The sequence below is a fragment of the Pseudomicrostroma glucosiphilum genome, assembly GCF_003144135.1.
Source record: "Pseudomicrostroma glucosiphilum strain MCA 4718 unplaced genomic scaffold BCV69scaffold_13, whole genome shotgun sequence".
Classification (NCBI taxonomy): domain Eukaryota; kingdom Fungi; phylum Basidiomycota; class Exobasidiomycetes; order Microstromatales; family Microstromataceae; genus Microstroma; species Microstroma glucosiphilum.
Genome location: NW_020289925.1, coordinates 367599 through 393114, shown reverse-complemented (window position 1 = coordinate 393114; position 25516 = coordinate 367599). Strand labels below are relative to the sequence as shown.

Genomic DNA, 25516 nt, shown 5'->3' with positions numbered 1-25516 from the left:
TCGCGCTTCCAGGGTGCGTTGCGGACGGTGCGCTCTTCGACGTCCTCGTCGCGCTTCCAGGGAGCGTTGCGGACAGTGCGCTCCTCGACATCCTCGTCACGCTTCCAGGGAGCGTTGCGGACAGTACGCTCCTCAAGAGACTGTTCCTCGCGCTTCCAGGGAGCGTTGCGGACGGTGCGCTCTTCGACGTCCTCGTCACGCTTCCAGGGGTTGTTGCGGACAGTTCGCTTCCAAGGGTTGTTGCGGACGGTGCGCTCCTCGAGGTCTTCCTCACGCTTCCAAGGGTTGTTGCGAACGGTTCGCTCCTCGAGGTCCTCGTCACGCTTCCAAGGGTTGTTGCGGACGGTTCGCTTCCAAGGGTTGTTGCGAACGGTGCGCTCCTCGACAACGGCTCGCTCGGCAAGGGGAGCCTCGGACTGATGGTGTGTGAGAAAGTAAGAAGATGACAGAGTAAGTAAAAGGACGGCTTCAAAGTTGGTTGAAGAGGTGAAGGGAGCCGGATGTGGTCCGGATGCCTAGCGGTGGTTCAGGCTACTCACGACGGGGGCGGCGGCAACACCGAGAGCGGCGCAGAGGGCCAGGGCAGTAGCAGCAGTGATGAACTTCATGATGAGAAGAAGAAAGGTTTAGGGATCACTAGAGGTGATGCTAAGAGCCGATGAGAGTGTAGAGTAGAGTGGAGTGGAGTGGAGAGTGTGATGGAAAAAAGGGGCAGGATTGGTTCCGAGGAGGGGCGGTTATATAGCAATCGAAGGGCCGCTAGCAATGGTTGATGCTGGCGTCGACGATGATGATGATGATGATTGTTGTTGTTGAGTTGGAATGGTGACGAAGAGAGTGACCACGAGGCTTGCAAGGATGCTGACTACCCAGAGAGGAAAGGGCAGACGATGGACGGCATGGATAGGGGGCCAAGGTGGCCAAGAGGCGGAGTGCGGCCGGGCATCCTATCAATGGAAGACGGCACGGCAGATTGAAAGGCGGAGTCTGTCGGGCGGACGTCTGACGCTCATCAGCTCGCCGACGAAGCTCCGCCTGCAACTCAGCCCAGGCTCCGCGACCCTCTGCCGGGATGCCTGTGCCGAGCTCAGACCGGTCATGTCCCCCTCGCTCTCACGGTACACTGCCTCGGCCACTCCGCCCGCGCCCATCTCTCCGCTGCGAAGCACACCCAGGTACCTGCCCCCACCCAACCTTGGCACACTCAGGACTCGCGCTCCCGTGCTCCCTCGTCATATCCGGCCCTTGCCATTGTACCACCTCGCTTACACCCTTCGGCCCTTGCCCACAGGAGCAATTTGGAGAAAACACATGCAATTCGCCCTTACCCTCGTCAAGGAGAGACACAAGCCAACACAAGCGAGGGTGGTTTAGTCAAGGACTCGTGCCCAACCCTGCAGGATCACCCCCTTGAATCAGCCAAGGCGCTGCTGGGGTCCCTGCCGCCATCTCCCACCATCACCATGGGCAATGCATGCACGCCAAGGGTGATCATGCCGTGGGGCGTGGGTGTGGGTGAGGATTGTGGGTGTGGGCGTACTCTTCCTTTGTCCCGCGCTCCCACGCCTTGCTAATCACGCGATCCAGGTACTCTGGCATGGAACAAGCCGAATAACCCCGGGACGCTCTGCTTCTTTTTCCCGGCCTGACAAGGCACACGGTCACTACTTTTATTCTCAGCGTCCCGCACCCGCCCACAAAGGGATCCCATCCCTTGAGCGGTGCTAAGGCCTGCTGACCTCTGTTCCTGCGCCTCTTCCTCTGTTCCTGTACTGCACCTATACCTCTTCATTTCATTCACCTCGGCGTCGCTGTTGAGCACTGGGATCGCGTGGTATGACAGGACAAAAGCTCTGACACAGCAAGCGCTCAATCGGGGAAGGGCAAAGCGCGGCGCGCTTCCAAAGTCCGCACTCCCGCCTGAGACTTGGATGTGTCCCTTGCGATGAAGGATACCTAAAGAGGGTTGGGGACGTGCCATCTGACGTACCTCACTATAGCTGCGCTGCGTGGGGCTGTGTGAGCGCCCAATAGGCCACGTTACCCACATCTCAGAGTCCCCATTGACAACGTGGCTCACATCCGAGGAAGATAGACCACATGGGCCGCCCTCTATCAACTAGCCGAATAGGTACCGCCGGGGGTCCACGCCTGCCTGTTTAAGGTTCCGTGGAAGCACCCAGACGCCTGTTCCATGTCTGATGTTGTCCCTCGCCTTCTATGACTTCTGAGACTCAATCACTCCGCTCGGCATGCTGTCCCCACGACGGCCAGCCAAGCCAGGCAGGTAGACAGCACTGGCTGGATCCCGATCATGGTCTTGTCTCGTCCGGCACGCGCCATCCGGATCACCACCGGAGCATTCCGACGTTTCCAAGGAAGAATTCGGAGCTTCCCACGCCGCCGCTGCTGATGCCCTCTTGGCCATGTGAGGTCACCATATCGCACGTAGTTACGTACGTAGGGGGCGGGGGAATGCTGGCCTCGAGTCATCTTCTCATTTGCACACCCGCTACTCAGCTTCGTATTCAGCATGTCCGGAGGCCGATCGCTTCCAGAGATAACTCAGCCAAATTGAAGTCGCCATGACCATGAAAAGACCTATGTCCCCTCCGCCCTGTTGCGGTAGGCGACTTGAATGACGATTCTGCTGAAGCTCCGTCTCGAGGACCGCGACAGTACAAACATTCCTCAGCGTGTGGGAAAGGCGAGCGGGGCGGGCGGACTTTGACCACACAAGTCGGAGCGTGACCCTTTTTTTGGACTCATTCTACTTTGAGCGACGCGAAGGAGAGTACGGAGTGTACCAGTCCGTGAATTGAAGCGGAGCCTTTAGTAAAATGCGCTCCACATCACCTTGCTGTCGCCGTGAGAGATCCCCTTACCACTACGTCGCTCCGCTCATGCCAAAGTCGTATCCCGACAGCTCCTCCACACCATTCTCTGCAAGGAAGGCCTGGAAGGTTCGGCAATCTTACAATGGGAGAAGGGTGGCAAACCATGTCGTCACAAAGGAGGCGTCTGGGTGCAGCTTCGCTTCCGAAGCGATGCCGATAGACCAACAAGGTAGGTGGTACCCTCCAACCATTGCTCTCTATCGAGGACTTCGCGTCATCGCTTCAAGAGACATACCGACATACCGAGCCCACATGGCATCGGAATCTTCCTCGGCTACCAGTAGCGATGGCGAAGATAGCATGGGCTGCAAGGTTTGAGCATCGATTGTGGGGCGACTCACTTCGCTAACAGCATAGCCGAGCACGATATGGTGGGGGACGTATGCAGATGTGGCAGATGGGATTTATCTTCAGGGACAACGTGGCAAGGCTAACACCGTCTTGCGGATGTGATCGCCCGGTCTACCCTCTTTTCGAAACAATGTCGTCATTGACGTTCCTTCACTTGCGGTAGCCTGCCTCCTCCAACGCTTCCTTCAGATTCTTGAGCAAGTAGTCAATGTCGCCCCTCTCCTTGTTCACAACGGACTCGGACATGGTGCCAATTCGGAAGTACTGTTGAGACGGTCGCATTGGAAAGGTGGAAATCATACGGTCAGCACGGGCAATCCTGCCAACACATCTAGCATCCTGGCCTATGGGCCTCTGCTAGGTCTTACTCACCTCGTCCTTGCACTCCTTGTGCAGACCAGCAGCTACGACAATCTTTCGTGCTACCATCTTGGGCAGCACATCAGGCGCCTTCAAACCTTCTGGGTACCGAACAGCAGTCATGCCGTGAGCGCCGTCCTTGCTCGGGTCAGCGACGAGCTGCTTCAGGCCGAGGTCCTTGACGAAGTTTTTGACCTGATCAGACACGGCGATGTGCTGGGCCCAGCGATCCTCGATGGACGTCTTGCCCTTTGTGATTGTGGTCAAGGAGGCGTGCAGGGCGTAGATCAAATTCGTAGGTGGAGTCGCGAAGTAAGCACCAGTACCAGACTCGTATGCCTTCATGACTGGCAGCCACTTGCTCCAACTGGAGAAGTAGCTGTTGGGCTTCGTCTTACGATTCTCGTAGGCCTTGATTGCCTTTTTGCTGGCAGCGAGGAGCATCAGTCCTGGTGGGCATCCGATACCCTTCTGCGAGGCCGTCAGAACAACGTCGATGCCCCATGCGTCCATGCGGATTTCTTCCGAAGCGACGGAGCAGACGCCATCCAGGACCAGGATCGTCTCGGGTGAGACTCTCTTGACGAGATCACCAAGGGCCTTGGCATCAGTCAGTACGCCGGTTGAGGTATCGACATGCGTGAATGTGAGCACCTTGTACTTCTTCTTCTTGAGCTCGGCCTCAACTTCCTCCAGGCTGGGCTTCGATCCGATCGGTGCCTTGATCTGAGTGACTTTGGAGCCGTACACCTCGAGACACTCAGCAAAGGAATCACCGAAGTAGCCAGAGTTGAGGACGAGAGCCTCCTCTCCCGGCTCGATGACATTGGACGCTACGTGGTCCCATCCAAGAGTTCCGGAACCGGCAGTGATGATGGGCTGAGACTCCGGAGCCAGAATGACATCTCGGAACATTCGGATACAGTCGCCCAAGACAGGCACAAAGTCTGGAGAGACGTGTGACATGGAGGGATGCGCGTTGGCGAGAAGGACATCGTCGGCCACCTCAACTGGTCCTGGGATGAGCAGAAGCTGTCAGGGAAGGAGTAAGTGAAAGTAGGCCGAGGTGAGTCGTAGCACAGCAAAGGCTTCCGAATGCATCTGGCGACTACGACTCACCTTGTGAGGGGCTTGTTTGAAGTCTGATTGGCTCATTTCGTAACGAAGGGTGCTGGGAAGGTTGGCTGTGCTGTGGAAATTGAGATGACCGCCAATGTTGGCAAGGCGCCGGACGGGAGTAGAGATGGATGGCAGACCCGATGTTGAAGGTAGCGTCGGTGTTGTCGACGAAGGTGATTGAGTTGTGCGAGGGCCGTAGATTGGTTCACGGGCAGGCGAATTGGAGGGCGCAGGATTGGTTTTGTCGGATGTCATCGGCGGGCGAGTGAGATGAGAGGACCGTTGACGGGAAGTTGAGAAGGTGCGCAGAGAAGCGGCAGCAGCGGCAAAGGGCGAGATGGTAGACCGAGGCAGCGTTTGCGCGAGGGTATGGTAGGGGAACAGGAGAGGCATAGGCTTCTGTGAGAATCTCTTCTCCGCCAAGGGTGCGCAGGTGTGGTGAAGCGGCGAGGTTGCTGGCTGTGACGCGGGGGGCTGCGGACGAGAGGTCAGGAAGGTCACTCACCTCTGTTTAATGTGGGTGGTGGTCGAGATGGATGACTTTGGTCTGTGCGGAAGAAGGTGGGGGTCGCAAAGGGCGTCTTTGGCTTTGCTTGCCAATGAAGGCGGGGAACGATCCACGATGCTCCCCGCTTGCTCCGTGTCTTCCCCCCGGGGCCGGGCCCATGTGCCGGACGTAAAGGCGGCGGAGAGGTGGAGGTGCAGACGCCGCCGCCACTGGCCTTGGTTCCGATGGCCTTCCGACAGACGTCGCGTGTTGGATGGCAGCAGCACCAGCACTAGCAGCTACCCTTTACCCGCGTGTGTGTGTGTGTGTGTTCAACTGCCAGACATGGACTCGGACTCGGACGACTACGAGCGAGCAAGAGAGAAGCAGATCAAGGAGAATCGCGCCCTGCTCGAAAGCTTAGGACTCAACGTGAGTAGAGAGCCCTTCTCCCTGACACTTTGCAGTGCTGACGGCTAATCTGACCTTGGCCGCCCCCGTCCCGCCAGTCTGAAAGTGTACGGCTACGCTCACCTTCCCCGCCTCGTCCAGCCAAGCGCACTCGCACAGTCAAGACACAGCCGGCATCCGTCTCTCCTCCTGTCGAGCGTCAGCGGTCATCACGCATCGCCTCCTCTTCCAGGCAGACTTACAATGAGAAAGAGCTGACGCGGCGCAGCAGTACTCGGCAGCAAAAGGCGGCAAAGGCGAGAGAGGGCGAGAGGAAGTCAAAGAGACTGTCTGCCAGCAGGTCCAAGTACACAGAGGCCAACACTTCCGATACCGACTCCGAGAATGACTATGTGCCTGCACAGCCAAAGCCCGTATTTCAGCTCAAGAAGATTCGCAACCCCTCGCCTCCTACTCTCGACGACTCGGATGACGATACGGCAGTCTTTACAGAGAATGCGCCTCTGCCAACGAGGCTACCATTGAAGGCTGGAATGGGAGGTAGAGGCCCTCTGAGCTTCGAGAAAGCGTGGAGTCACTTCCGACCGAACTTGACACCCGAAGAGGTGAGCTAGTCACGATGACCCCGAGAACTTGGCATGCAGCCGCTGACCATCCGGACTTCTTTCCCTCTTACCCACTCTAGGTCATTCGAGGCGGAGCTTTCGGTGGTACCTTCTTCAGGACCTGCTATTCGGGCGTCCTCAAGCGAGATCTGATCGCCGAGGAGGACATTGCAGAGCTGCCGCAGGCGTGGACAGAAGGGCTCGACCAGGACGTGTACCTTAAAGCACAAGAGTACGCTGAAGAGATCAACATGTTTGGAAAGAAGGCCGGACAGAGCCTGCAGGCCTGGGAACAAGCAGGGTGGATTGCTCGGTAAGTTGTGCTCCTTTGAGGACACTCACTCGCTCAGAACGCTCGTCAGCTTTAGGTCAGCTGACCAATCACACCGGCACTTCTTTCCCTCAAACTATCTTTCTTCCCATTGCTACAGTCAAGATCCTCGCGGCTGGTTCCAATGGTACTGTCGCTTCTACTCCGGCCGTCGCTCCGCCGACGATGCTCGCCAGGTGCAACGATGGCAAAGGGCATGCGGTCCAGCAGGCAGATTCAAACGAGCAGTCGCAGCCAAGGTCGCGAAAGCTGGCGCAGCTTGGGACGACGGAGAAGTCGCTGCTGTTCTGCGACAGGTCATCTGGCAGTGGGCGTGCGAACTCTCACAAGAAGATTACGAGGCATACTTTGCTTAGATATACAGATGAGATGACGAAGGAACGGTCGACCCAATCTCCAGCTCTCCTATCTCATTGCCTTTGATTCCATACCCATTATGTACTCTCTCAACAATCAGATCTCTCAATCGACTTCTATGCCCAGCTTTCTCAAAAGATCACGTCTATCAGCCTCCCTCTCGTAGTAACGTCTGCGCTTCTCCTCCCTGAAGCTGACCCCTTCTTCGCGCTGATGGTCCCAGCCAAGAGGCTCTGCATCGAATTCTGGTCCCTCGGTTACCTCGCTGATTCTCTGAGCCAGCCTTTGAATGAGATTCTGCTCTTCTGGGCCGCACCTCAATCCGAGCTTGAAGAGCTCCACCTCTCCGATGAATCGAGCTTCTCCAGGCTTAGCATGGACGAAGGTAGGCCCAAGCTGGTGCGCGTGCTGGGGAGTCTGGGCAGATACGCCTAGAATGAGCTCCAAAGCCGAACGACGGTGATCCTCCGTAGGCAGATCGTCTAGCGTGCGGAGAGCTCTCTCGAGTCCCGCTCGACGCTCGCCGTGCGGGTGCTGATCTGTGACAGGAGAGAGGAGAGAGCGAAGTTCTTCATCGGTCGCGAGGAGCTCGAACTGCTTGCCCGTCAACGGTTTCGGGTCGTTGCGTCTCATAGGATCAAGAAAGAGCATCGGGTCTGGCTCCGGTGGCCAGGCTAGCTCCTTTAGAGGTCGCAGAAGAGGTGAAGGTGGCTGATATAAGGACCGCGTCGGCTTAGGCGACGTCGAATCGTCGTTACCATCGGTCACAATTGATAATCCACCGTCTTCCAGAGGATGTGATACCTCTTCTGGAACTGGGAGCGAGGTGGACTTGTTTGTCTCACAGCCTCTTGAGCTGACGTCCTGAATCAGATTGCGTTTCTTTTGCTGTGCGTCTGCCAGACCAGGTTGTAGTTCAACATGCGTCAGGTAGTCGTTGCGGACGATAAAGCGGATCACCTGAGCCACTGCGTTGACGTGCTGTCCGATATCCTGCTTCAAGAGGGCATGCAAGAGGTTCTTTGGCTCAAAGGGATTCTGGACAGGGTTGCGAGGACGCGGACGCCGAGATGGGGTTATCTGAGAGCTGCTTTGTGCCTTCGAGAGCCCTGGGAGCTGGGAGTGAGACTGTCTACAGAGATCGCCGTAGTTACAGCGACCCTGAAGAAAGAAGCGACAGACGTTGCTGCCAGCTGCAGAGCTGGCATGGTTTGAAGTGTCTTCCATGGAGGGTGCGGTGCGAGCTGCTTTCTCGATGGGCTCTTCAGATGGGGCGTCCGAGCTGGAGCCGTCCTCCGAATCGGAGTCATCAGAAGTGTTCGTACTGGAGGAACTTGCATCTTCCACCTCGCCAGAGTCCTGCTGAGGCTCGCCCACTCTGGCGATCTTTGATCTGGGTCTTTCGTGATTCGTTGCTCCGAGGTTGCTGTCGCTTTTCTGGTTCGCATCTGCCTCTGCAGCTTGTCGCTTCATAGTCTGCTGTGTACTAAGACGGCCCGACCAGCCTTCGCGCATTTTCTGCTGCACCACCTTGTCAGACGGCCACCTCTTCTTCCGCTCCGCGATCCATTGATCCACAAGCTCAGGAGTCGAGAGGGCGATATTCAGGCCCGGAATGGTGTTCAAGGCCTTTGCCTCCTCCTCTTCGAGTCTGCCACCTTGATGTTGGCGCTTTGCCCTCCTCGCAGCCTCTTTGCGCTCTTCTACAAGCATAGGGTCTTTTCGATCCACTTCTTCCTTGCCTCCAGGAGGGTATACGAGATGCCTATCTGCCTTGTGCAGCATCAAGGCGAGGTCAGAGTTCGTCTGAAAGGCGCAGACAGTTGGAGAGGAAGATCCTTCGTCGGGAACGTAGCCGCAGACAAGTCGACCACCGTGGCTCATTGCATTATCAGATGCATGCTGAGAAGACCTTTCTGGAGCTGGTCTCCCTCCCCAATGAGACTGGCCTTGCTGGCTGCCTTGGTAGCCGCCACGTCCGCCGCGACTGCTTGTGCGCCCATCGCTTGGGTTGTAAGATGGTCCCACAGCAGGCCAAGCTCCATGGCGATGAGGGGGAAGAGACATTCGAATGGCGGTCGCTGGCAGCAAGAGACGAAGATGGTGTGAGTGTGGATACAGCACTGGGCACACACGGAAGCGGCAGAAATCTCGAGGCGGCCAGGAATTCCAACTCCACGCGCGGAAAGAGGAACAGCCGTGATGCCCCCGCACCACCATCCTCACCGCCTATCCTCGGCCTGATCAGAGTACCTCCATACCGCCACTACCACGCCAGCGACATCCCACAACAGAGCCCAGAACCGAGTCTTGCAGCTGCTACAGATACTTTGAGGTGGCACATCTGGCAGACATGGCCTCGAAGGAACCCTCGGGCCGTGGTGGGGGTCGCGGACAAAGGTCGAGCGCTACGAACAACTACGCCAGTACCGTTGCGACCCAGTCGGACGTTGTCAAGTACAGAGGCAAGTACAAGGAGCTCAAGGCGAAAGTGAAGGAGATCGAGATGGTGAGTCACGGACGCTGCAACTGCTCTTCAATCCAAAAGCAACAGGACGTTGGCGGCCTTGCATCACTTCGAGATATGAAGTCTTGCAAGGATTTGCACGAACTGCCTCGCTGCTCCTGGCAGCCCTCCTGATCTGTTCTGATGCCTCTCTTGTTCTCGCTCCGCAGGAGAACGACGCTATCCACCTGAAGACGCTCAATGTCAAAAGAACCATACAGAGGATGCGCTTAGAGAGAGCGTGAGTCTATGCATCGATTCTGAGGTTTCCACCACCTGACTGACCGCCGTCCTTTGTACGACTCCATCGTCCCTCCAGCATTCTATATGAACGTCTTGAGGGTGCACCGGAGCCAACGCAGCTGCCTTACTCCGCAGTAAGCTCGGCACATGAAGAGGTTACACGGCCGCGGGACGAGCACATTGGCGAGACAGAGAGAGGGGATGCCCAGATGGATGTGGACGAATCGAACGAAGCGGCGTCGACTGCGAATAGTCAACCAGCGAAAGTTGGCAACGGCATCAAGGTGACGTTGCGGAGGACTGCGCCAAACGTTTCGTAGAGGCCATTGTCTCTTGTCCTTTTGTCACACATGCTTTCATTGTCACCCCTTCCGTCAGCTCTCCTCGTTTGGCACGCAATTGCGGATCGATCCAGAGGATGTGTTGATGGTATGCTGATGCTGCGTCACCGACACAAGTGAATACGACCCAGCATGTCCTGCTAGGTCAACAGTGGATTCTTCTTCCGCGGGCCCGACTCACACTCCTTCTCTCTTCCCCTTTCCTTGCAGCCGTGAGGGCTGACGGTCTCACCGTAGTGTCTCCTCTGCGTATTTGACCTCGAGATTGACCCATAGAGTGATTTGCGCTACGAGGTGTGCTTGTAGCTCGAATGTGGGCGTGGACGTGTGTCCGGATGCTTCGGCTGATGGCCCTCGGAAGTGAGTGTCCGGCGGTGCCGGCCGTGCGTCCGACTCCACAACACGACGTGCCTGTGCGGGATTTTTGGCTCCTGACTAGGGCACATCCCGTCCTTACAACACACCACTACGCATCCCTTCGATATAACGACGCCGACCACTGGCCTCGAGCACTTCCCTTCCCTTCATACCCCTCGGCGTGCGGTGTTGAGGCTCCAGTATTTCTTCAGAGTGCTGTTTCTGCAGCAATACTGTCGAGATCGTTGCGGCTCAGTTGCCGCTGTCTCCTCTGACCCGACTCCCTCCTGCCCCGCTCACTCAAGCTCATGACTACGGAGAGGAGCTGGACTGGAGATCCTCTGGCATCTTCCTTACTCGATCGGCCATCCTATATTGCCACTTTTGAGGCCAATGAGCACAGACGGCATCCCGCAACAGCCTCTTCGTCTGTGGCCGACCGCAGAGCGTCTCCATCTCACGCCGAGGGGGCTGCGCCTTCGTCCTCGTCTGCCCAGCATGTCCGATCCAAGCGCAGGATGCGAGAGAATCACAAGCCTGCCGTGGGCTCTGATAAGATCAGAAGTAGTGCCCGCCCGCACTTGCTGAAAGGAAAAGGAGCCGCGCCAGCCTCTTCGAGTCTGACATCTTCTCCGTCTCCGAATGACGACACGACCTCGGCATTCAAGAGACCTCGTTTGTCGCCCACGTTGTCAACTGAACAAAGTGCTTATACTAGTGCATATGCGGCAGAGCCTTCGAGCGCAGATGGTTCCCGCCAGCGCGGTGCTTTAGAATCCTCAGAGGACGACAGCAGCTCCGAGTCGGAAGCATTTCAATGGGACAAGAAGGCTGTCAGGCACGGCAGTTTTCCCCCTATTCAGGTCATGAAATCCCTTGCAGTACCCTCACCTCGTTCGTGGCATTCCTCAATATCGAGAGAGCCCTCTCCTCTGGGGCGCAAAAGCACGGCATCTCCCTCTCGTGATACCGGGGATGTAGGGGAATCATTTGCGCGGCATCGCCGCCCCTCCCCTTCTCGGCCGCCCCGACCAGGAGAAGATGCCATGAGTCCGAGCAGATCGCCCAAACGCCAGGGCAGCAACTTACCGGAGTCTGAAGATGCCAAAGTTTCGCGATCGACTGCTCACACAAATGGCAGGCTGGTGCCAAAAATGCCCCCACCCGCTGTGGGTGGGCGCTCTGGCAAAGGCTTCAACGCGCATGCTGAGGCCATGATCATGATACTGACAGCATTGTGGGCTTGTTGGCAATTAGCTCATAGGGTAGAATCTATCGCACGCATCAAAGCAGGAGGTGAGTCGTGCCTGTAGGTGGCCGGAGAAGTTTGCATTTGTGCTGACGTCTGTGAATTCAACGACCTTGTAGAGCTGGGCGTGGTGATTGTTCTCAGTACAACATACACGATGCTAGCTCATGGCAACAGCTTCATATGGTCAACAGATGCTCGCAGTTTCCGAGCCAGCGCTGATGACGGTGCTCTGTGTGGTCTTCTCTTGGGGCCCCTCCTGGCTACAACCATGCTCATATCGGCTCTGGAAGAGGACGGCAGCACTGACGAATCAGGGTCGTATCTACCGAATGGCCCGGCCCTTACCAACCCGCCATGGATTGTCGAAGGCCCTGTACCAATCCTCCAGGGTCAAGCAGTGTCCTCAGCAGCAGCATCGATGTCCGCACTTTCGCTATCAAGATGTACCTTGCTAAGCTTGCAGACCATGATCAGCATGATCTTTCTCTCCCATCTTTGTGCCACTCGATGGGCCCGTCAGTGGCCCCAACGAACCTTGCAAAGCAATTGGCAACGACTGCGCAGCTATTCAGGGGCGTCAGTGGTCATCATAGGGCTGCTGTGGATACTGAGGGAAGCCTTTGGTCACTTTGGTGTACCTCTCTGGACAGGTGAGACTGGGCGCTTCCATTCCTCCCTGTGCATTACTCTGACCGCCATGTTCCCTCACTCACGACAGGTCTCGCTCGGTGGGAAATGATCAGCGCGTCCATCCTGTTCCAAGCAAGTATGTATGCCATCTCCCGCCTCGGACGACGAAGCTTTACTCTTGGGGAGCTGGGCATCGTTGCAGCTCTGGGCGTGACTTTGATGATAGAGGCCATGAATCTTACCCTCGCTAAGGTGAGCAAAAGCCGAAGTAATAGCAGGAAGCCCTGGAAGTCTCAGCTGAACAAGCTGTGTCTCTTTATCCAGCTCTTGCCGCATACGACTCCTTACGTCAAAAGCTTCAGGCGTGCTACCCCACTACTCATATTTCAGCTGGCTCTGATAGTCGGCACATTCTTTGTGGGATTTCTCCTCTCGCCGTTGCTCTACCTTTCTCGTCACTTAGCACAGAAGCCTCTCCACCGTCTGCGATGGCCACACAAGCGCGATTTGCACCGCCGGCTTTTGGCTGGCTTCTTCTACTTTTTTGCGGCACTTTTTGTAGCAGGTGCGCTCGGTCTATGGGTGCGATGGCTGCTTGGGCAGCGAGATCCCTGGCTCTGGACCATACGATTCATTGTCCTGGGCAAGCACTGGTGGACGCGTCCTCTGTTGATTGCGTACTGGCTGGCATGTATCACTGGGAGCATCGCTGGATGGCAAGCTGTAGTAAGCCGCGCCAAGAAGTTCAGGGCAGCTTCCTCGGCCATAGGCAAGCCCTTTACCACCCAGCCTCAGATCAGTGTACCCCCAAACTCGGCAAATTCTACGCCGGCAGTAACTCACTCAGCCGCTCGCGACGGAGCCCTGATCAAGAGCAAGAAGACAACACACCTTAGTTTGAATGCACGTAGGAAGTTCTTTCACGCCCTGGCCGTGATCATGTACGTTCCCGCAATAGCGATAGACGTAAGTATATGGCGGACGTGTGCCCATCTGGTGACTCACTACTGACTGTCTCTCCGCAACCTGTCGAGCAGCCGGCTTTTACCCATTTGGCGTTCTCTTTGGCGTTTTCGGTCTTCACCTTTGCCGAGTACATTCGCTATTATGCGTTGTATCCCTTCGGTGCATCTTTCCACATCTTCATGTCCGAGTTCACTGACCACAAGGACTCTGGGCCTGTAATCCTCAGCCACTTCTACCTGCTCACCGGCTGCTGTGGAGGATTGTGGCTGGAAGCTCATAAGCAGATAATGCACCAGACCGGAGTTCTGATCCTTGGCATCGGCGACGCTCTGGCCTCGATAGTAGGAAGGCGTTACGGGAGGCTGCATTGGCCAGCAAGCTCCAAGACGATCGAAGGCTCTGCTGCTTTCCTTTCGAGTGTCGTCTTCAGCGCCTGGTTCCTGAGGGTCATTGGCTGGTGTCAAGACTTTAGCGTGAGTTCAACGCCTAGGTCGCTCATGCGGTAACATTTCTGACGCTTTTGTCCCAACCCTCGCAGCTTCTCCGCTACACAGGAGTCGTCTCCATTCTGTGCCTCATCGAGGGGGTCAGTGAGCAGAACGATAATCTGATCTTGCCCATCTTTGGCTTCATCTACTTGTCTCTCGCACACGTCTAAGAGCGACCAAAATCCTTGTCTTTCTTCTCATGTCGCTACATTACCTCTTTCGCACCACATACGTCTAATACTGGAATGCATATAGATGACTTGGATCGTCAGTAAAGGCCTAGCTATCTTGATGAAGGGGCCTAGCGCAAGGGCGTCTTGTGCAGAAACGTCTGTGATGAGCTGACCGCACAGAGGTGAAGAAATACAGTGACAGGTAGTCTCAGGTCGCAAGACCTGTAAGCTGGCGACGTAAAGGCGCTTTCTTTGCTTTGCTAGCTTGACTGTGCAGTCATGGCTTGGCTCTTCCACTGTCTCGGGACAAGTCGACGTGTGACTCTGTCCAACTGTGCCAGTCTGCGGGGGAGATGGATGAAGTCTTCTGAGGCTTTCTCAGAGCCATGTCACGAAGGTACTGCATTGGTGACGCACATTAAGATTTTAAGATGGCCACCAGACCGAAGTGACACGGGAGGAGCAGGCACAAAGACGTTGGAGGGGAGTGTGACTGCCGACCCGCTGCAGGCGTACAACAGAGTCGCAGCCTTGGGATCACCAACGACTGTGCAAAGTATCTGCGTCGTCTCTTTCTCCAGAGGACAGGCGAAACGCCAGTGGATCAGACTAAGGTCTCGGCGACTGCACAAATGATAGATCCCCGTTCACTGCATTGGATGACGGGCCGAGGGACTGCACAGATCCGCTAAGTCAAGGTATCGGCATAGCGTCAGGCGTAAGGATTCGCCCTTGCTGTCAATGGTCCAGCTCTGACAGATGACAGTGCACTGTGGCCAGGACCATGGAATCAGCTTCGACGTCGCACAGTAGTAACGTATCCGCCAGGACAAGAACGCAGTAGTGATTACGTTCCATGGCACTGCCTGATAGGTCGACAGAAGGACGACGTCGCACATAATGCGTGGGGTATCGTTGGCGGATCATCAGCAGTCTGGAGGGAAAAAGTTCTGCTGGGGTGCTGCGATACACATCGAGCAGAACAGCGGGTAGCCCAGAAGCTCACAATCTGGGCAGCAAGGTCGAAGGTTGAATTGACGCGATGTAAGCAGATCGCCGTGCTGGGCAACACATGCGTTGAACGCCTTGTCTTGCAGGCTGCAGCTCGCTCCACGCCAGTCGTTGCGTTTCAGGCTGTCACGGATGAGAAATCCCATAAGAGAGCCGCGTGACGCCGGACTTCAACATGAGATCATGTCTCCCGATGATACAGCTGCCGCTTCTCCTGCGCTGATCTCGCAAGGCAAGCGGTGTATAGGGTGACACAGACCACGTTACCAGCGTACTATACATTCGGTCCGAGCAGCCTTGCACATCCTTGCAGCTTGGGACAGTGCGAAACTGGCAGAGCTCCCACTGTAAAGCTTCAGAACCGTGTCTAGAGGGTCACTGTCGCTTTAGCGTATTTCTGGTAGAGCCAGTCGCCGGCCTTTCTCGCATGAGAGCCTCGAGATTGTACAGTATGGCGCTGTACATAAGATCACTTCGCTTGTCACGACTTGCTCGAGGCAAAAAGGACGTCGTTTCGTCATTTGGCTTCGCTTCACGATACAACTGCACTTCCAAAGTATCCTGTGTACTGTCAAGTACAGTATGCTACAGGTCGACTGCCTCATCGAACAATGCTCTGATGACGTTTGGCTCACAGAGCCTTTGCGTTGAAAGTGGCTCCAGAGTCGCCATCCGGTTTGTAAAGTACAGGAAGTGAAGCACACCTGCTCCCGTAGGCTGTCAGAAGTGACCATTGGCAAGACATTGGACGGGGGCTGTCACCTCTTCGATGGAAGATACAGTATACAGTAGGAACCCGCCCTCTTGTTACTGTTCTTCAGTACTGGCATCTTCGTGTCCTACAGGGGCGAGGCGATGCTCGTTGCAGGATGCCAGACACTGCACAGCAAGCTCTCTGTTCAATAACCTCGTTCCTTTGACCAACACTGCACGGTGTTGTACAGTACAGTACTGTCGCAACACTGTGCGAGCTCTCTATCCTAACCTCCAGTGGGAGGCAATAGAAGAAGCACCCATCAGCTTGCTAAGAGTGAGAAGAACAAGCCAACATTGATACGTGGGTTTCTTACTGTCCACGGTGTTGCATTGTCTCCGACTGCGTCATGTAAAGGTGCCGCGTATCTTGTCCCCATGGCCGCTCCATCATTCGCCCGCTAGGAAGTACATCCTTTGTGTCACTGAACTTTAGCCAAGACTAGAAGGCAGCCCGACATGGAGGTGAACCAATATGCTCAGCATTTTGACGTTCTGAGCCTCAGACGAAGCCACCATCCAGCCAGAGTCAAGAAATCGAATGTGACTAGGATCGACTTTGCGCGTTGCTCAAATATCATTCTCGTGGCTAGGCGGTGTACAGTAGCAGAGGGCCGAATGTTGCTACAGTAGAATGAAGTGGCACAAGTAACACGGTCGCTGACATCCACTGCATGAACAAATGCCATCAACTGACTCTTCTCCGATACAGTACTGTAGTACAGCACCTTTCGAACGCTGGCGCAATTCGCCTTGGCAGAAGATCGGAAAGAACTTCGAAAAAGAACGTTGTAATTCTATGTGAACAGTCTGGCATACTGTCAGACAGACTACAGTATAGTAGTGTAGAGACTGCACTGTACAGTACTGTACAGTATAAATGTCAGACATGGTACAGTATAGTAGTGTAGAGACTGCATTGTACAGTACTGTACAGTATAGAGATGGGCGCAATGGAAGGCCATTGATGCTCCGAGGAAGGCGCTTCCTGTGCAACAGATGCACAGTTGGAGGCACCATGGTCTCGTCAGAGCTCAAATGTCAGGTACAGCATTCTACTGCCGTAGGAGACCATTATAGTACATCGGCTGTGACGCAGGAGATCGTGGCAGCGTAGAGTACAGTGAGAATGGGGAGCATCGCGCAGGACAAAGACTCCGAAATACCATGTCCTGCAGGCTGTTGTGGTTTTGACCCAGAGCGAAGTTGGTCGCATTGCAAAGTTACACCGGTCTGGGCGTCTGTCACTGAAGAACTGATCAGTCTCTGCTGACAATGATCTGCATTGTATCGCATTTTCGTTGCTAATGCCAAAGTGGGTCGCAGATTGCCAGTCGGATCAACAAATTCAGCTGTCTTCGAGTCCTTTGTGTGTCATCTGCTCACTGAATCCGACAATGCGCATCAAATTATATTGGACAATGCTTCACTTCTTGAACACGTCAACATTAGGCAAGCAATAAGTAATGCAAGTCGTTTTTTCGTCTTTCAGCCGCTTTACACACCAGACTGCAGCTTCTGTGCATGGAAGTACGGCGTTATAGTATCAAGAGCTACTGTGATCCTTTGGTCACACAATTCTAGGCAGCTGCAGCAAAACGCAGCCAGGTGCACCAGAATCTTGCCAGCACAAAGACATTTGGGCAGTATGCACGTTCAAAAGTACAGTAGCCATATGACATTGCTGCAGTGCCTGACCTTGCTAAAAGTGTGGCTCACATTCAGCGTCAAAATGCTCAAGTGCAAGGCAAAATGCCAGAGTCTTTGCCAGACGGCTGTTTCAGCTTTTGTCTGGCTAGCTTTGAGTGACCAAAGGAGTATTAAATGTTGGCAAACAGAGCATAGACACGCATGAGACTCTCATAAAACGCGAGTACTGTACATCAGTAGCTAGCTGCACAACGATACTGTACAGAGGAGATTCGGCATACTGTAGTTTCATGGCAAAATCGAGCAAATGGACAGGTGCAGTGCAAATACAGTACTTCAGCATTGAGGCAGTCAACACGATGCAGATACATTGGAGACGAGAGACATGGAGGATTGTACAGTACTGAGCAAAGGAGAGCAAGAAGCCGGTGAGAACAGGGCGAATGAGTTGGGAAACACGCAGAAGCTGGAAAACCCACAGGAGAGACACACCACAGCGTCTCCGGAGGGGCCCCCGTCACTGGCATGGGTTTGACGCAATGGGCTGTAATTTTTACTCATATGCCGCCCAGAATCACGCACAGTGTGCATTTGTTACTCAGCCGGGTGAGAATATCACTCACTGCAGCTGCAAAATTCTAGATGCCGTGCAGAATCTACTTTTCAGGTCGCGAAAAAGGGTATACGTCCAGTCTGTACTGCGCTGTACGATGCACCTTACAGTATTGCATGACTTTTGCGCACAGTCCGAAAATTCGCAGCTGGAATGAGAGATGTTTACGGTCACTTGCCTCAGAAGTGCAGAAAATGAGTAAGCCGATACAGCAAAACAGTAGAGCTACAGTGCATTGCATCGACTTTCACACCCAAGACTGTACTGTACATCTTCCGTTGGAGACGACTTGCCAGAACGCCACTCTGTTCACAAAGTCGCAGCTGACCTGCCTTCTACAGTACGTATATGTCTGCTCTTGCTCCTTGAGAAGGTGCAATGGTGATATACAGTACAGTAGTACTTTACTGTAACGTACTGTAGCATGTCATCATCATTGTCATTCTAGACAACTTGTTCAAATTGGGGAAGTGGACTGCTGCTGGACGCATTGCGCCCCAGGATGACGCATTCATGCAGTCATGTAGTAATCCCGCAATTGTTTGCACATACAGTAGTACTCCCTACAGTAGCAATGCAACTTCACACAGTTGTACTGCACTGCATGGAGAGGGAAGACACGACACCACAGTACTGTGGAAGATGTGCTCCCTTTTGTCTCGCTACTCTCAGTGTGCCGGTGAGAAATTCAGCACCAAGCTTTGTGACAGTGTTGCCGTACAAAAGTCAACTGGACTGTACTACTGTACTGTACTGTACACGCTTCCCGGCTGTGCACAGACATTTACAGTGGAGGAGGAGCGGCAAGCTACCAAAGATTCACGAGTAGCAGTATGCACGACGGTTGTCCTATGTCTTGAATCTTCGCACCGCCGCTACCGTGCCTGTACAGTACCAGAGACCTGTTTCTGAAGACAGCTGCGTCATCACAGACAGCGGCCGGAGGTCACAGAGATAGTCGCCTCCTCTCTGTAAGTGAACAAGACCTGCTTTTCAGCACAGACCGTCAACACAAGCAGAAACACTCGTCACGCGGCCGGACGGACTGATTCATCTATGCAGTTGTGCGTGTCAATATCATTTATGTCATTATTGTCTGAAAGCTGAACACAGGAGCGGAGCTGCCACCTTGCTAATGACATGTAGGATACCTCTAGACTGAAATGATACAAGCCTCGTGCGCACACTCGGAAATCTTCAAGAATCTGTCTCCGCCTTGGTACTCTTCCTCTCCCTGTCAGTATCTACCGTAAGGCTGCTGCTGACCTGGAAACGGTTGATCTCCTGGATTATATCCCTGGCCTGACGGTGGGCCACCATACCCGCCTTGCTCGCTCATCAAAAACGGCGGAGGAGGAGGACGATCTCCAGGGAAACCTCCGGCCCATGGCCCCTGTGAGCCGCCAGGGTAAGGCTCGAAGGGGCGTTCCGCCCCGTACGTGCCTCCTTGTTGCCCATCGTAGCGTCCTGCCTGACCTGCTCCATATGAAGGTCCGCCTGGATGATAAGGAGGTGCTTGGCCATAACCTTCACTTTGAGGCGCTGCACCCCACCCTTGCGAAGTCTCAGCCCCATCATATCGACGTGGCTCATCATGGTGAGGTCGACCATGTTGTTGGTGAGGCCTGGAGTGCTCTCGGTCATAGTCATGGCCCTGCTGGTGGTGCGCAGAATGCTCCTGAGGGTGGCCGTGATCCTGTCGTTGTGGCCGGGAGTGCCCTTGAGCGCGATCATACCCTGGAACGGCCTGATGAGGGGCGCCGTACTCCTGTCCGTGGTGCGTGCTCTCGCTTTCGAGAGGAGCAGTGTCGTGGCTCCTACCAGAGTCGATGTAAGGCGTGCCAGGCGTGCCAAGTGATTGAGCTGCTGTGCGACTCTCTGCGAGGCCTTCAGTCTGTGTATCGCGTCCAATCAATGAGCCGTAAGGTGTACTGTTGGTGCTGCCCGCTGTTGGCAGACCAACTTTGCCACCGACCCAGCTCGCCATGGCTGGACCGAAGCCCACGTCCTGCTGCGCTGCACCGGTCACACTCCCTCCACCGCAACCTGAGTGAGTCTCTGCTTTCCCAGATCTTGTGTTAGTGTGAGCCCTGCAGTGCTCCTTGCTCAGACGCTGAATGTCAGATGTGTGATTCCTAGCCCAGGCAGCTACGTAGTCCAGCATCTCGGCTTGGACCGTGCTGCGAGGATGTTGCCAGAAGGGGTGGAACATTGGTGCCAGACATTCATCAGCCACTTGCTGGGGATCGCGATTGTCGTCCCAGCTTGCTACGATAGTGTTCACAACATGACGATCGATGATGATAGCCACATTACCGGCTACTTCGTTCAAGATGAGGTTGAAGTGATCCTTCGCAAGCTGTGTATGGGTAGGATCTGATGCCGAAGGGTCATTGAAGACTTCGTACTGATCCACACCGGATACGACCGCGCCCGAGGTAGCCTGTAGACCATTCAATGCCGATGAGATCAGCGGCTTGACGAAAGGCTCTATCAAAGTCATTGTAAAGGTCGAAAGAGAGTTGCCAATGGTCTCTAGAAGGTTCTCCAGACCAGGAATTTTCTCAATGGTGCTCTCGACGCCCATCATGACCTTGTCATGGAAGGTGAAAATTTTGAAGAGACCCGAATAGATCTCTTGAGGAGACATTGTGCCTGGATCTGCGGCAGGGCCCCTGCTGAGCACCTCAGCATCGCGAGTGACGTCGCCGCCTACTGAGGTGGGCAGCTTGCCCAAGACGCTCATCAATGAGTTGAGCGCTCCGCCCTGATTCTGCTTCTGCTTGGCATCGTCAATGGTCTTGGAAAGGTCGGAGACAGAAGCGGAGGAAAGATGATCGGAGGTCTCACCTACAGAGCCACAGACAGCAAAGGAAGGTCAGTATACAGCTTGAGCGAGCGTTCATAGTGCAGGTCTTCTCCCTTCAAAAGGGGGACTCTTATCCTCACCCAGCATTGAGGCTACGAAGTCCATTCCTCCGAAACTGCCCGTGACTAAGCAAGGGACCATCTCTCCAGAAGGACTCCGTACCCGGACATTGTCTCCCACATGACAAAAGACTTGACGATGGCCGAGCTTGAGCAGCGCTAGCTCACAGAAATTGGAATGAGCAGGGAAATCTTCGAGGCAATGCATGGCCTTCCCCAAATGGCGGTAGGCATCGTGAAGGGTCTCTTTCCTGCCCGTCTTTCGAGCTTCTCTCCCGAGTTGAACGACCTGTGACACCGTCTCACGGATAAGCCTCGAGCTTGTCGCCCAACCTCCGCTCTCATTGGCGAGATAGTTCTTCATGCCGCTTCTGGGATCGATCTCAAGCTCCTGAGGGTCGACGGGGCCCCTCAAACGATGATCGAACTGCTTGGCATTCGAAGGGTAGCCTTTGGGGTTGTCTAGATGTTCGGTGGGAAGATAGACTGGAAACGATGATGAAATTAGAAAGCGGGTCAGACCGGGTCGGCTGAGCGTATCATTCGACTGCGCTCTAGCCCCAGCTCCTCACCTCCAAGACGTTCCTCCGTCACTTCAAATTCGCCCGTTGCATAGCCGTGTGCCAAGAAGCTGAGCACCATCACGATCGAGAGAATGGTTTGTTTGGAAAGCTTCTCTAAGCCAGCCACGTCCATCGCTTGACTGCAGGAGAGTAGCAACACAGCAGCTGATGAGCTGATCTTGCCGCATCTTCGACGGGCTGCGCCGCCCCGAGCTGCTCACCTGTAATCTCTCAGCCAGTTGCCGAAGTAGACCCTCTTGATGTCGAGCCCTCCCCATTTGCTCTTACCGCTGAACAGACCTCCTCCCGATTTTTTGAGGAGAGCAGAGAGAGTGTCTGCGAGATCTCCATGGCGGAAAGCTTTTCCCTCCTGGTGTGAATAGCTGGGGATATTGCCCGCTCCAAAAGCTGCAGCTCGTGGGAGGAGGGCGAGGCCGAGTATGGCGCAGAAGGCGACGAGAAGCCATGCCGAGTAGGCGGAGCGATGAGTACGAAGCATGAGGGGCATTCTATGATGTGGAAATGGTAGCTCGGTTGAGAAGGACTCCTCTTCGTTGGCATCTGATGCTTCTGTGCGCAAAGGGGGGGCGGTGCATGAGGCTGCTGCTGCCCTGCCTGCCAAGACTCAGGACTTGGCAAGCGGCCTTGGCGGCGCATCTCCCTCGCACGACGCGCCGCACGAGCCCACTGCTGCACCCGGATCCGCGGCGACGAGCCTCCACAAAGATTATCCTCGCAGCAGAGGAAGAGGTCGTACATGCTATTGAATTAGAGGATGGGAGAGAAGCGCCTGGTAACGGTAGCAAGGTTGTGGCCGCGCAGGGAAACATGGACTGGTAGGGGGAGAAATGGACATGCACAATGAATGTTGAAGAAAAGTGGGGAGTGGCTGCACGGGCCTCAGGCCGCGGCGGCAAAGCAGGCTCACAGCGACGAAATGCTATTGTACCTAACAATCGCGCATCTTGTCAGCTGCCAGTGTCATATGACAAGGCACGGATACAAGCTGAGCGGCTCGATGCACCATTGGCATCTTAGTATTGCGTGGCAGACTGACCCTGATAGACGGACAGGCTTTCGGGAGTGAAGTCGTGACCAGATGGACTGTCCACCTTCGGCTCCGCCTTCAAGTCGGGCTGACTGTGGCTACTTCCCTGCGAGCTGCTTAAGGATTTCGAGCAGCTCGCATTGTTCGAGACATCCTTCAAGGTCGTCACTGAGCTGTTGCCACAGTTACCGTCATCTGCTGACAATGGTCCACTCTGCAATTGTGAAGACTGCTCAGCGTCGCATGTTTGCTGCTCCTCTTTGCTAGAAGCGTCTTGTCCCACATCAGTGTGCGACGTAGACATCTGCGACTGCTGCGAAAGCGCCTCGTTGCTTGCACTGAACATGTTCTGACCTCCGGCCGGCGGACAATCGCCATTACCGACAGTCAGGGTGCCTGGACCTTCGCGCCAGCCTTGTTGGCGGTTGACATCATCGCTTCCGCTTCCACTACTCTCGCCCACCTGTGACTGCGTATTCATGCGCGGCTGGAAGTGCTGTTGCTGAAGATGCAGCGAGGACAAGCCGTGAGTGGTCAGATCCCCTTGACCGATCCCAGCGTAATAGTGAGCGTTGCTGTATGTGGGGCCAAGACCAGCTCCACCCTGGACGGAGGGACTGAAGGCGTTCATAGCCGGTGTGGCACTTTGTCCGGCATGCTGGAAGAACGTTGGTGAGCTTTGCGCGCTGTAGAAGTGGCCTCCAGCACTGAGAGGGCTCTGCGTCATGTCAAGACCTGGCGAATTCAGGTAGTGCTGCTGGTGAGGCTGAAGATAGTGCAGCTGATTCTGAACACCAATAGCCTGAGGCTGGTGGACCCTGCGTGGGCCTCCGTAAGCAGATTCTTGAGGCAATGGAGTTGCGTCCCAGTCGTATGGCCAGCCGTTGGTGCCAGATGATTGCAAGCTCAGTCCCGACCTAGCATTCGCATTGGGCAGAGGTCCAAGGTCGTTTCGGCGAAAAGTAGCAGAATTGGGAGGATCATTTGGTGAAGTTCGACGACCAACACCGGAACCTACCCGGATATACGGACTCTGGGGCCCGACATCCGGAAAGGCTCTCGCAACAGCCGATACGGGGCTCCGGCACGGAGATCCGATAGTCCTTTCTGCCCGTAGATCTTTCAAAGAGCGAGTCACCTTGCGTTGGTTTTGTACCGAAGAGAAAGTGCATACTCGCTTCTTGGAAATGCAGCGATCGCACGGTTCTGTTCCAGAACACTATCACAACAAGGGCGGCGGCGTGTGTGTCAATACTTTGCCTTTCAGCATGTCCACTGTTCAGTGGACTTACCTTTGCCTTCCTGACACGGCAATAATCACAGGCAAACTGAGCGCGTATCGGTTTGGGTCCGTATAAGCTGAGCGAACGGAGAAGGAAGCGTAAGGCAGAGCATCCAAGATTTTGTCAGGTCGGCATTGCACCGCCATCAGAATTGTCACGGGTGCTTTGACTCACCTCAGAAGCTCGGCGCTGGATGGTACTGCCGGAATAGGTGTAGAGCGCCCGCTGTTGCCAGGACGTTCAAGATCACTTCCAGCCTGATACTGTCGATCGTGAATCTCAAACTGACGTGGCTGGAATTGACCTTCATGATAATGTTCGGGTTCATTCTGATGGCCGCCGATTCCGATGTGTAGGTGGTCCATTCGATACTGCTGCGTATGGCCCGCTGAGTTCAGAGTGGCCATTCCGGAAGGTGTAGAGCTCTCGGTTTGTGGCTTGGTCGTGGCGGGGAAGTGAGTAGAAGCTGAGCGCGAAGACGGGGAAGGGGTCTTGGAGAATGCTTGTCGGAGAGTTTTGGCTTTCAGAGCGTCGATCTTTCCCTGCTTACCCTGCTGGCTGCTCGGGTTGATACGTTTGGGGCTGGAGTCTTCTTCCTTCGTAGGTCGCTGAGAACCTAGCTCCGACGCAAAGTGACGCGGCCGAGGATATCGAGGCAAAGCAACCGCCAGAGTCGGAGGTGAGGAAGGGTGTGTTGACCGCTTGCGAGATCTGCGAGGTGGGGATGATGATGAAGGAGAAGGGGAGACGAGTGAAGGAGAAGGAAGAGGAGAAGGGGCAGCCTGACTGTGGTGAGCAGGCGTAATGGTGGCGAGATGACTGTGGAGAGGGACGGGTGTGAAGTGTATGAGGAGACAGGGAGGAAAGTGCAGACGGCGTTGTCCAAAAGACGCGTCTGATAAGTAGTCGAGCTGAGGCTTGTGTACTCGGGGCTACTCTTCGCAAGAGCTCAGGAGTTCTGAATGTAGCCTCCTTCTTGCGGTAGTGTGCCGTCGAGTGGCGTCGAAGAATCTTCTGGTACTAGTGACAGGAATGTTCGGTGTCGCGAGGGGCTCTATTGCGCCAGGGGCTTGAGAAGTGAAAGAGACAGGGGAAGACGGTGTTCCTCGATTTCAGAGCTGGCCGAGGGGCTGTACTTAAGCTATCTTTCGGCCGCGTTGAAGACGATGGAAAAGGGGCCGTGGTGGCAGGGTGGTGTGGTGTAGTTGATGCACAAGAGGCAGCAGAGCAGACGCTCCTGGTGAGGCATAGGCAAGGAGGGGAGCACCTCAGAGGGTGAGCAACGAGGAGCAGCGGGCCTCTCTCCCTCTGCCTGTCCCTGTGCTTCGGCACGGTCAACAGCAAAGCCGTCACATCCCTCCGTTCCTTGATGGACTGTCAGCAACGAGCTCGCGCGGCAGCAAAGTGTATCTTTACTGCCACTGATTGCTACCACGCAATCCACTCGAAGCTGGGAGCACAACCACCGCCTCGCGCGTCCGGAGAAAGACTGCGATGTTCTCCGGACCATTTCTACTCAGGAGGCCGACCCGCACCGCTTCTTCGTCTTCATAGTCCTTGGCGTCTGTGTTCCTCCAAATCAGGGGCAAGTGAGGGTGACGAGGTGCATCGCCAAAGACGTGGCGAGATAGGGGCTCCCGGCACGCTGCGCGCAGCAATCGAGGCGCCCCGCTGACTGCTCTGTGACTCAAGACAAATCCATGTCTAGCAACGTCCCTGACCCACCTAGCCACCCCACAGTATTAGCATCTTGATGGCTATGACAGCGATGGAGGACCCTGTGAGAGGCTGCC

The 25516-nt window shown here is 55.2% G+C and overlaps 9 protein-coding genes across 9 annotated transcripts in view; 3 read left to right on the top strand and 6 right to left on the bottom strand.

Moving 5' to 3' along the window:
• Positions 1–608, bottom strand: part of BCV69DRAFT_278564 (hypothetical protein) — a gene marked incomplete at both ends in the record, with an annotated part of 1163 nt that extends 555 nt beyond the window's left edge. The window contains 2 exons of the mRNA XM_025491209.1: positions 27–416; positions 540–608. Coding sequence (XP_025346173.1) covers positions 27–416; positions 540–608 — 459 coding nt within the window. The remainder of the gene's footprint in view (positions 1–26; positions 417–539) is intronic.
• Positions 609–1472: 864 nt separating this feature from the next.
• On the bottom strand, positions 1473–2144 carry BCV69DRAFT_55735 (hypothetical protein). Its single transcript, XM_025495368.1, has one exon. It carries the CDS (start codon positions 2048–2050, stop codon positions 1571–1573), a length of 480 nt encoding a protein of 159 aa, XP_025346172.1. The 5' UTR covers positions 2051–2144; the 3' UTR covers positions 1473–1570.
• A 1254-nt stretch (positions 2145–3398) lies between these two features.
• BCV69DRAFT_251760 (putative AGX1-alanine-glyoxylate transaminase) lies at positions 3399–4763 on the bottom strand (the record flags this gene model as incomplete). Its single annotated transcript, XM_025490445.1, has 3 exons — positions 3399–3512; positions 3621–4640; positions 4728–4763. The coding sequence occupies 3 exons, from the start codon at positions 4761–4763 to the stop codon at positions 3399–3401; spliced, it is 1170 nt and encodes a 389-aa protein (XP_025346171.1).
• Positions 4764–5549: 786 nt separating this feature from the next.
• Positions 5550–7264, top strand: BCV69DRAFT_284609 (hypothetical protein). The gene is made up of 4 exons (XM_025493101.1): positions 5550–5646; positions 5724–6230; positions 6311–6543; positions 6662–7264. The coding sequence occupies exons 1-4, from the start codon at positions 5560–5562 to the stop codon at positions 6915–6917; spliced, it is 1083 nt and encodes a 360-aa protein (XP_025346170.1). The 5' UTR covers positions 5550–5559; the 3' UTR covers positions 6918–7264.
• BCV69DRAFT_291041 (hypothetical protein) lies at positions 7024–8802 on the bottom strand (the record flags this gene model as incomplete). Its single annotated transcript, XM_025493738.1, has 4 exons — positions 7024–7044; positions 7117–7703; positions 7764–8079; positions 8101–8802. The coding sequence occupies 4 exons, from the start codon at positions 8800–8802 to the stop codon at positions 7024–7026; spliced, it is 1626 nt and encodes a 541-aa protein (XP_025346169.1).
• Positions 8803–10564: 1762 nt separating this feature from the next.
• On the top strand, positions 10565–11833 carry BCV69DRAFT_55654 (hypothetical protein). The gene is made up of 3 exons (XM_025495367.1): positions 10565–11415; positions 11612–11661; positions 11734–11833. The coding sequence occupies exons 1-2, from the start codon at positions 10674–10676 to the stop codon at positions 11620–11622; spliced, it is 753 nt and encodes a 250-aa protein (XP_025346168.1). The 5' UTR covers positions 10565–10673; the 3' UTR covers positions 11623–11661; positions 11734–11833.
• BCV69DRAFT_288207 (hypothetical protein) lies at positions 11772–13871 on the top strand (the record flags this gene model as incomplete). The annotated part of the gene is made up of 5 exons (XM_025493612.1): positions 11772–12267; positions 12336–12499; positions 12572–13213; positions 13285–13686; positions 13752–13871. 5 exons carry the CDS (start codon positions 11772–11774, stop codon positions 13869–13871), a joined length of 1824 nt encoding a protein of 607 aa, XP_025346167.1.
• Positions 13872–18984: 5113 nt separating this feature from the next.
• Positions 18985–21925, bottom strand: BCV69DRAFT_284607 (Het-C-domain-containing protein). The gene is made up of 4 exons (XM_025493100.1): positions 21614–21925; positions 21402–21532; positions 20851–21315; positions 18985–20751 (listed from the first exon to the last, which is right to left on the bottom strand). The coding sequence occupies exons 1-4, from the start codon at positions 21898–21900 to the stop codon at positions 19139–19141; spliced, it is 2496 nt and encodes an 831-aa protein (XP_025346166.1). The 5' UTR covers positions 21901–21925; the 3' UTR covers positions 18985–19138.
• Positions 21926–22426: 501 nt separating this feature from the next.
• Positions 22427–24130, bottom strand: BCV69DRAFT_300790 (hypothetical protein; the record flags this gene model as incomplete). The annotated part of the gene is made up of 3 exons (XM_025494497.1): positions 22427–23659; positions 23733–23799; positions 23898–24130. 3 exons carry the CDS (start codon positions 24128–24130, stop codon positions 22427–22429), a joined length of 1533 nt encoding a protein of 510 aa, XP_025346165.1.
• Between the last annotated feature and the right edge of the window lie 1386 nt (positions 24131–25516).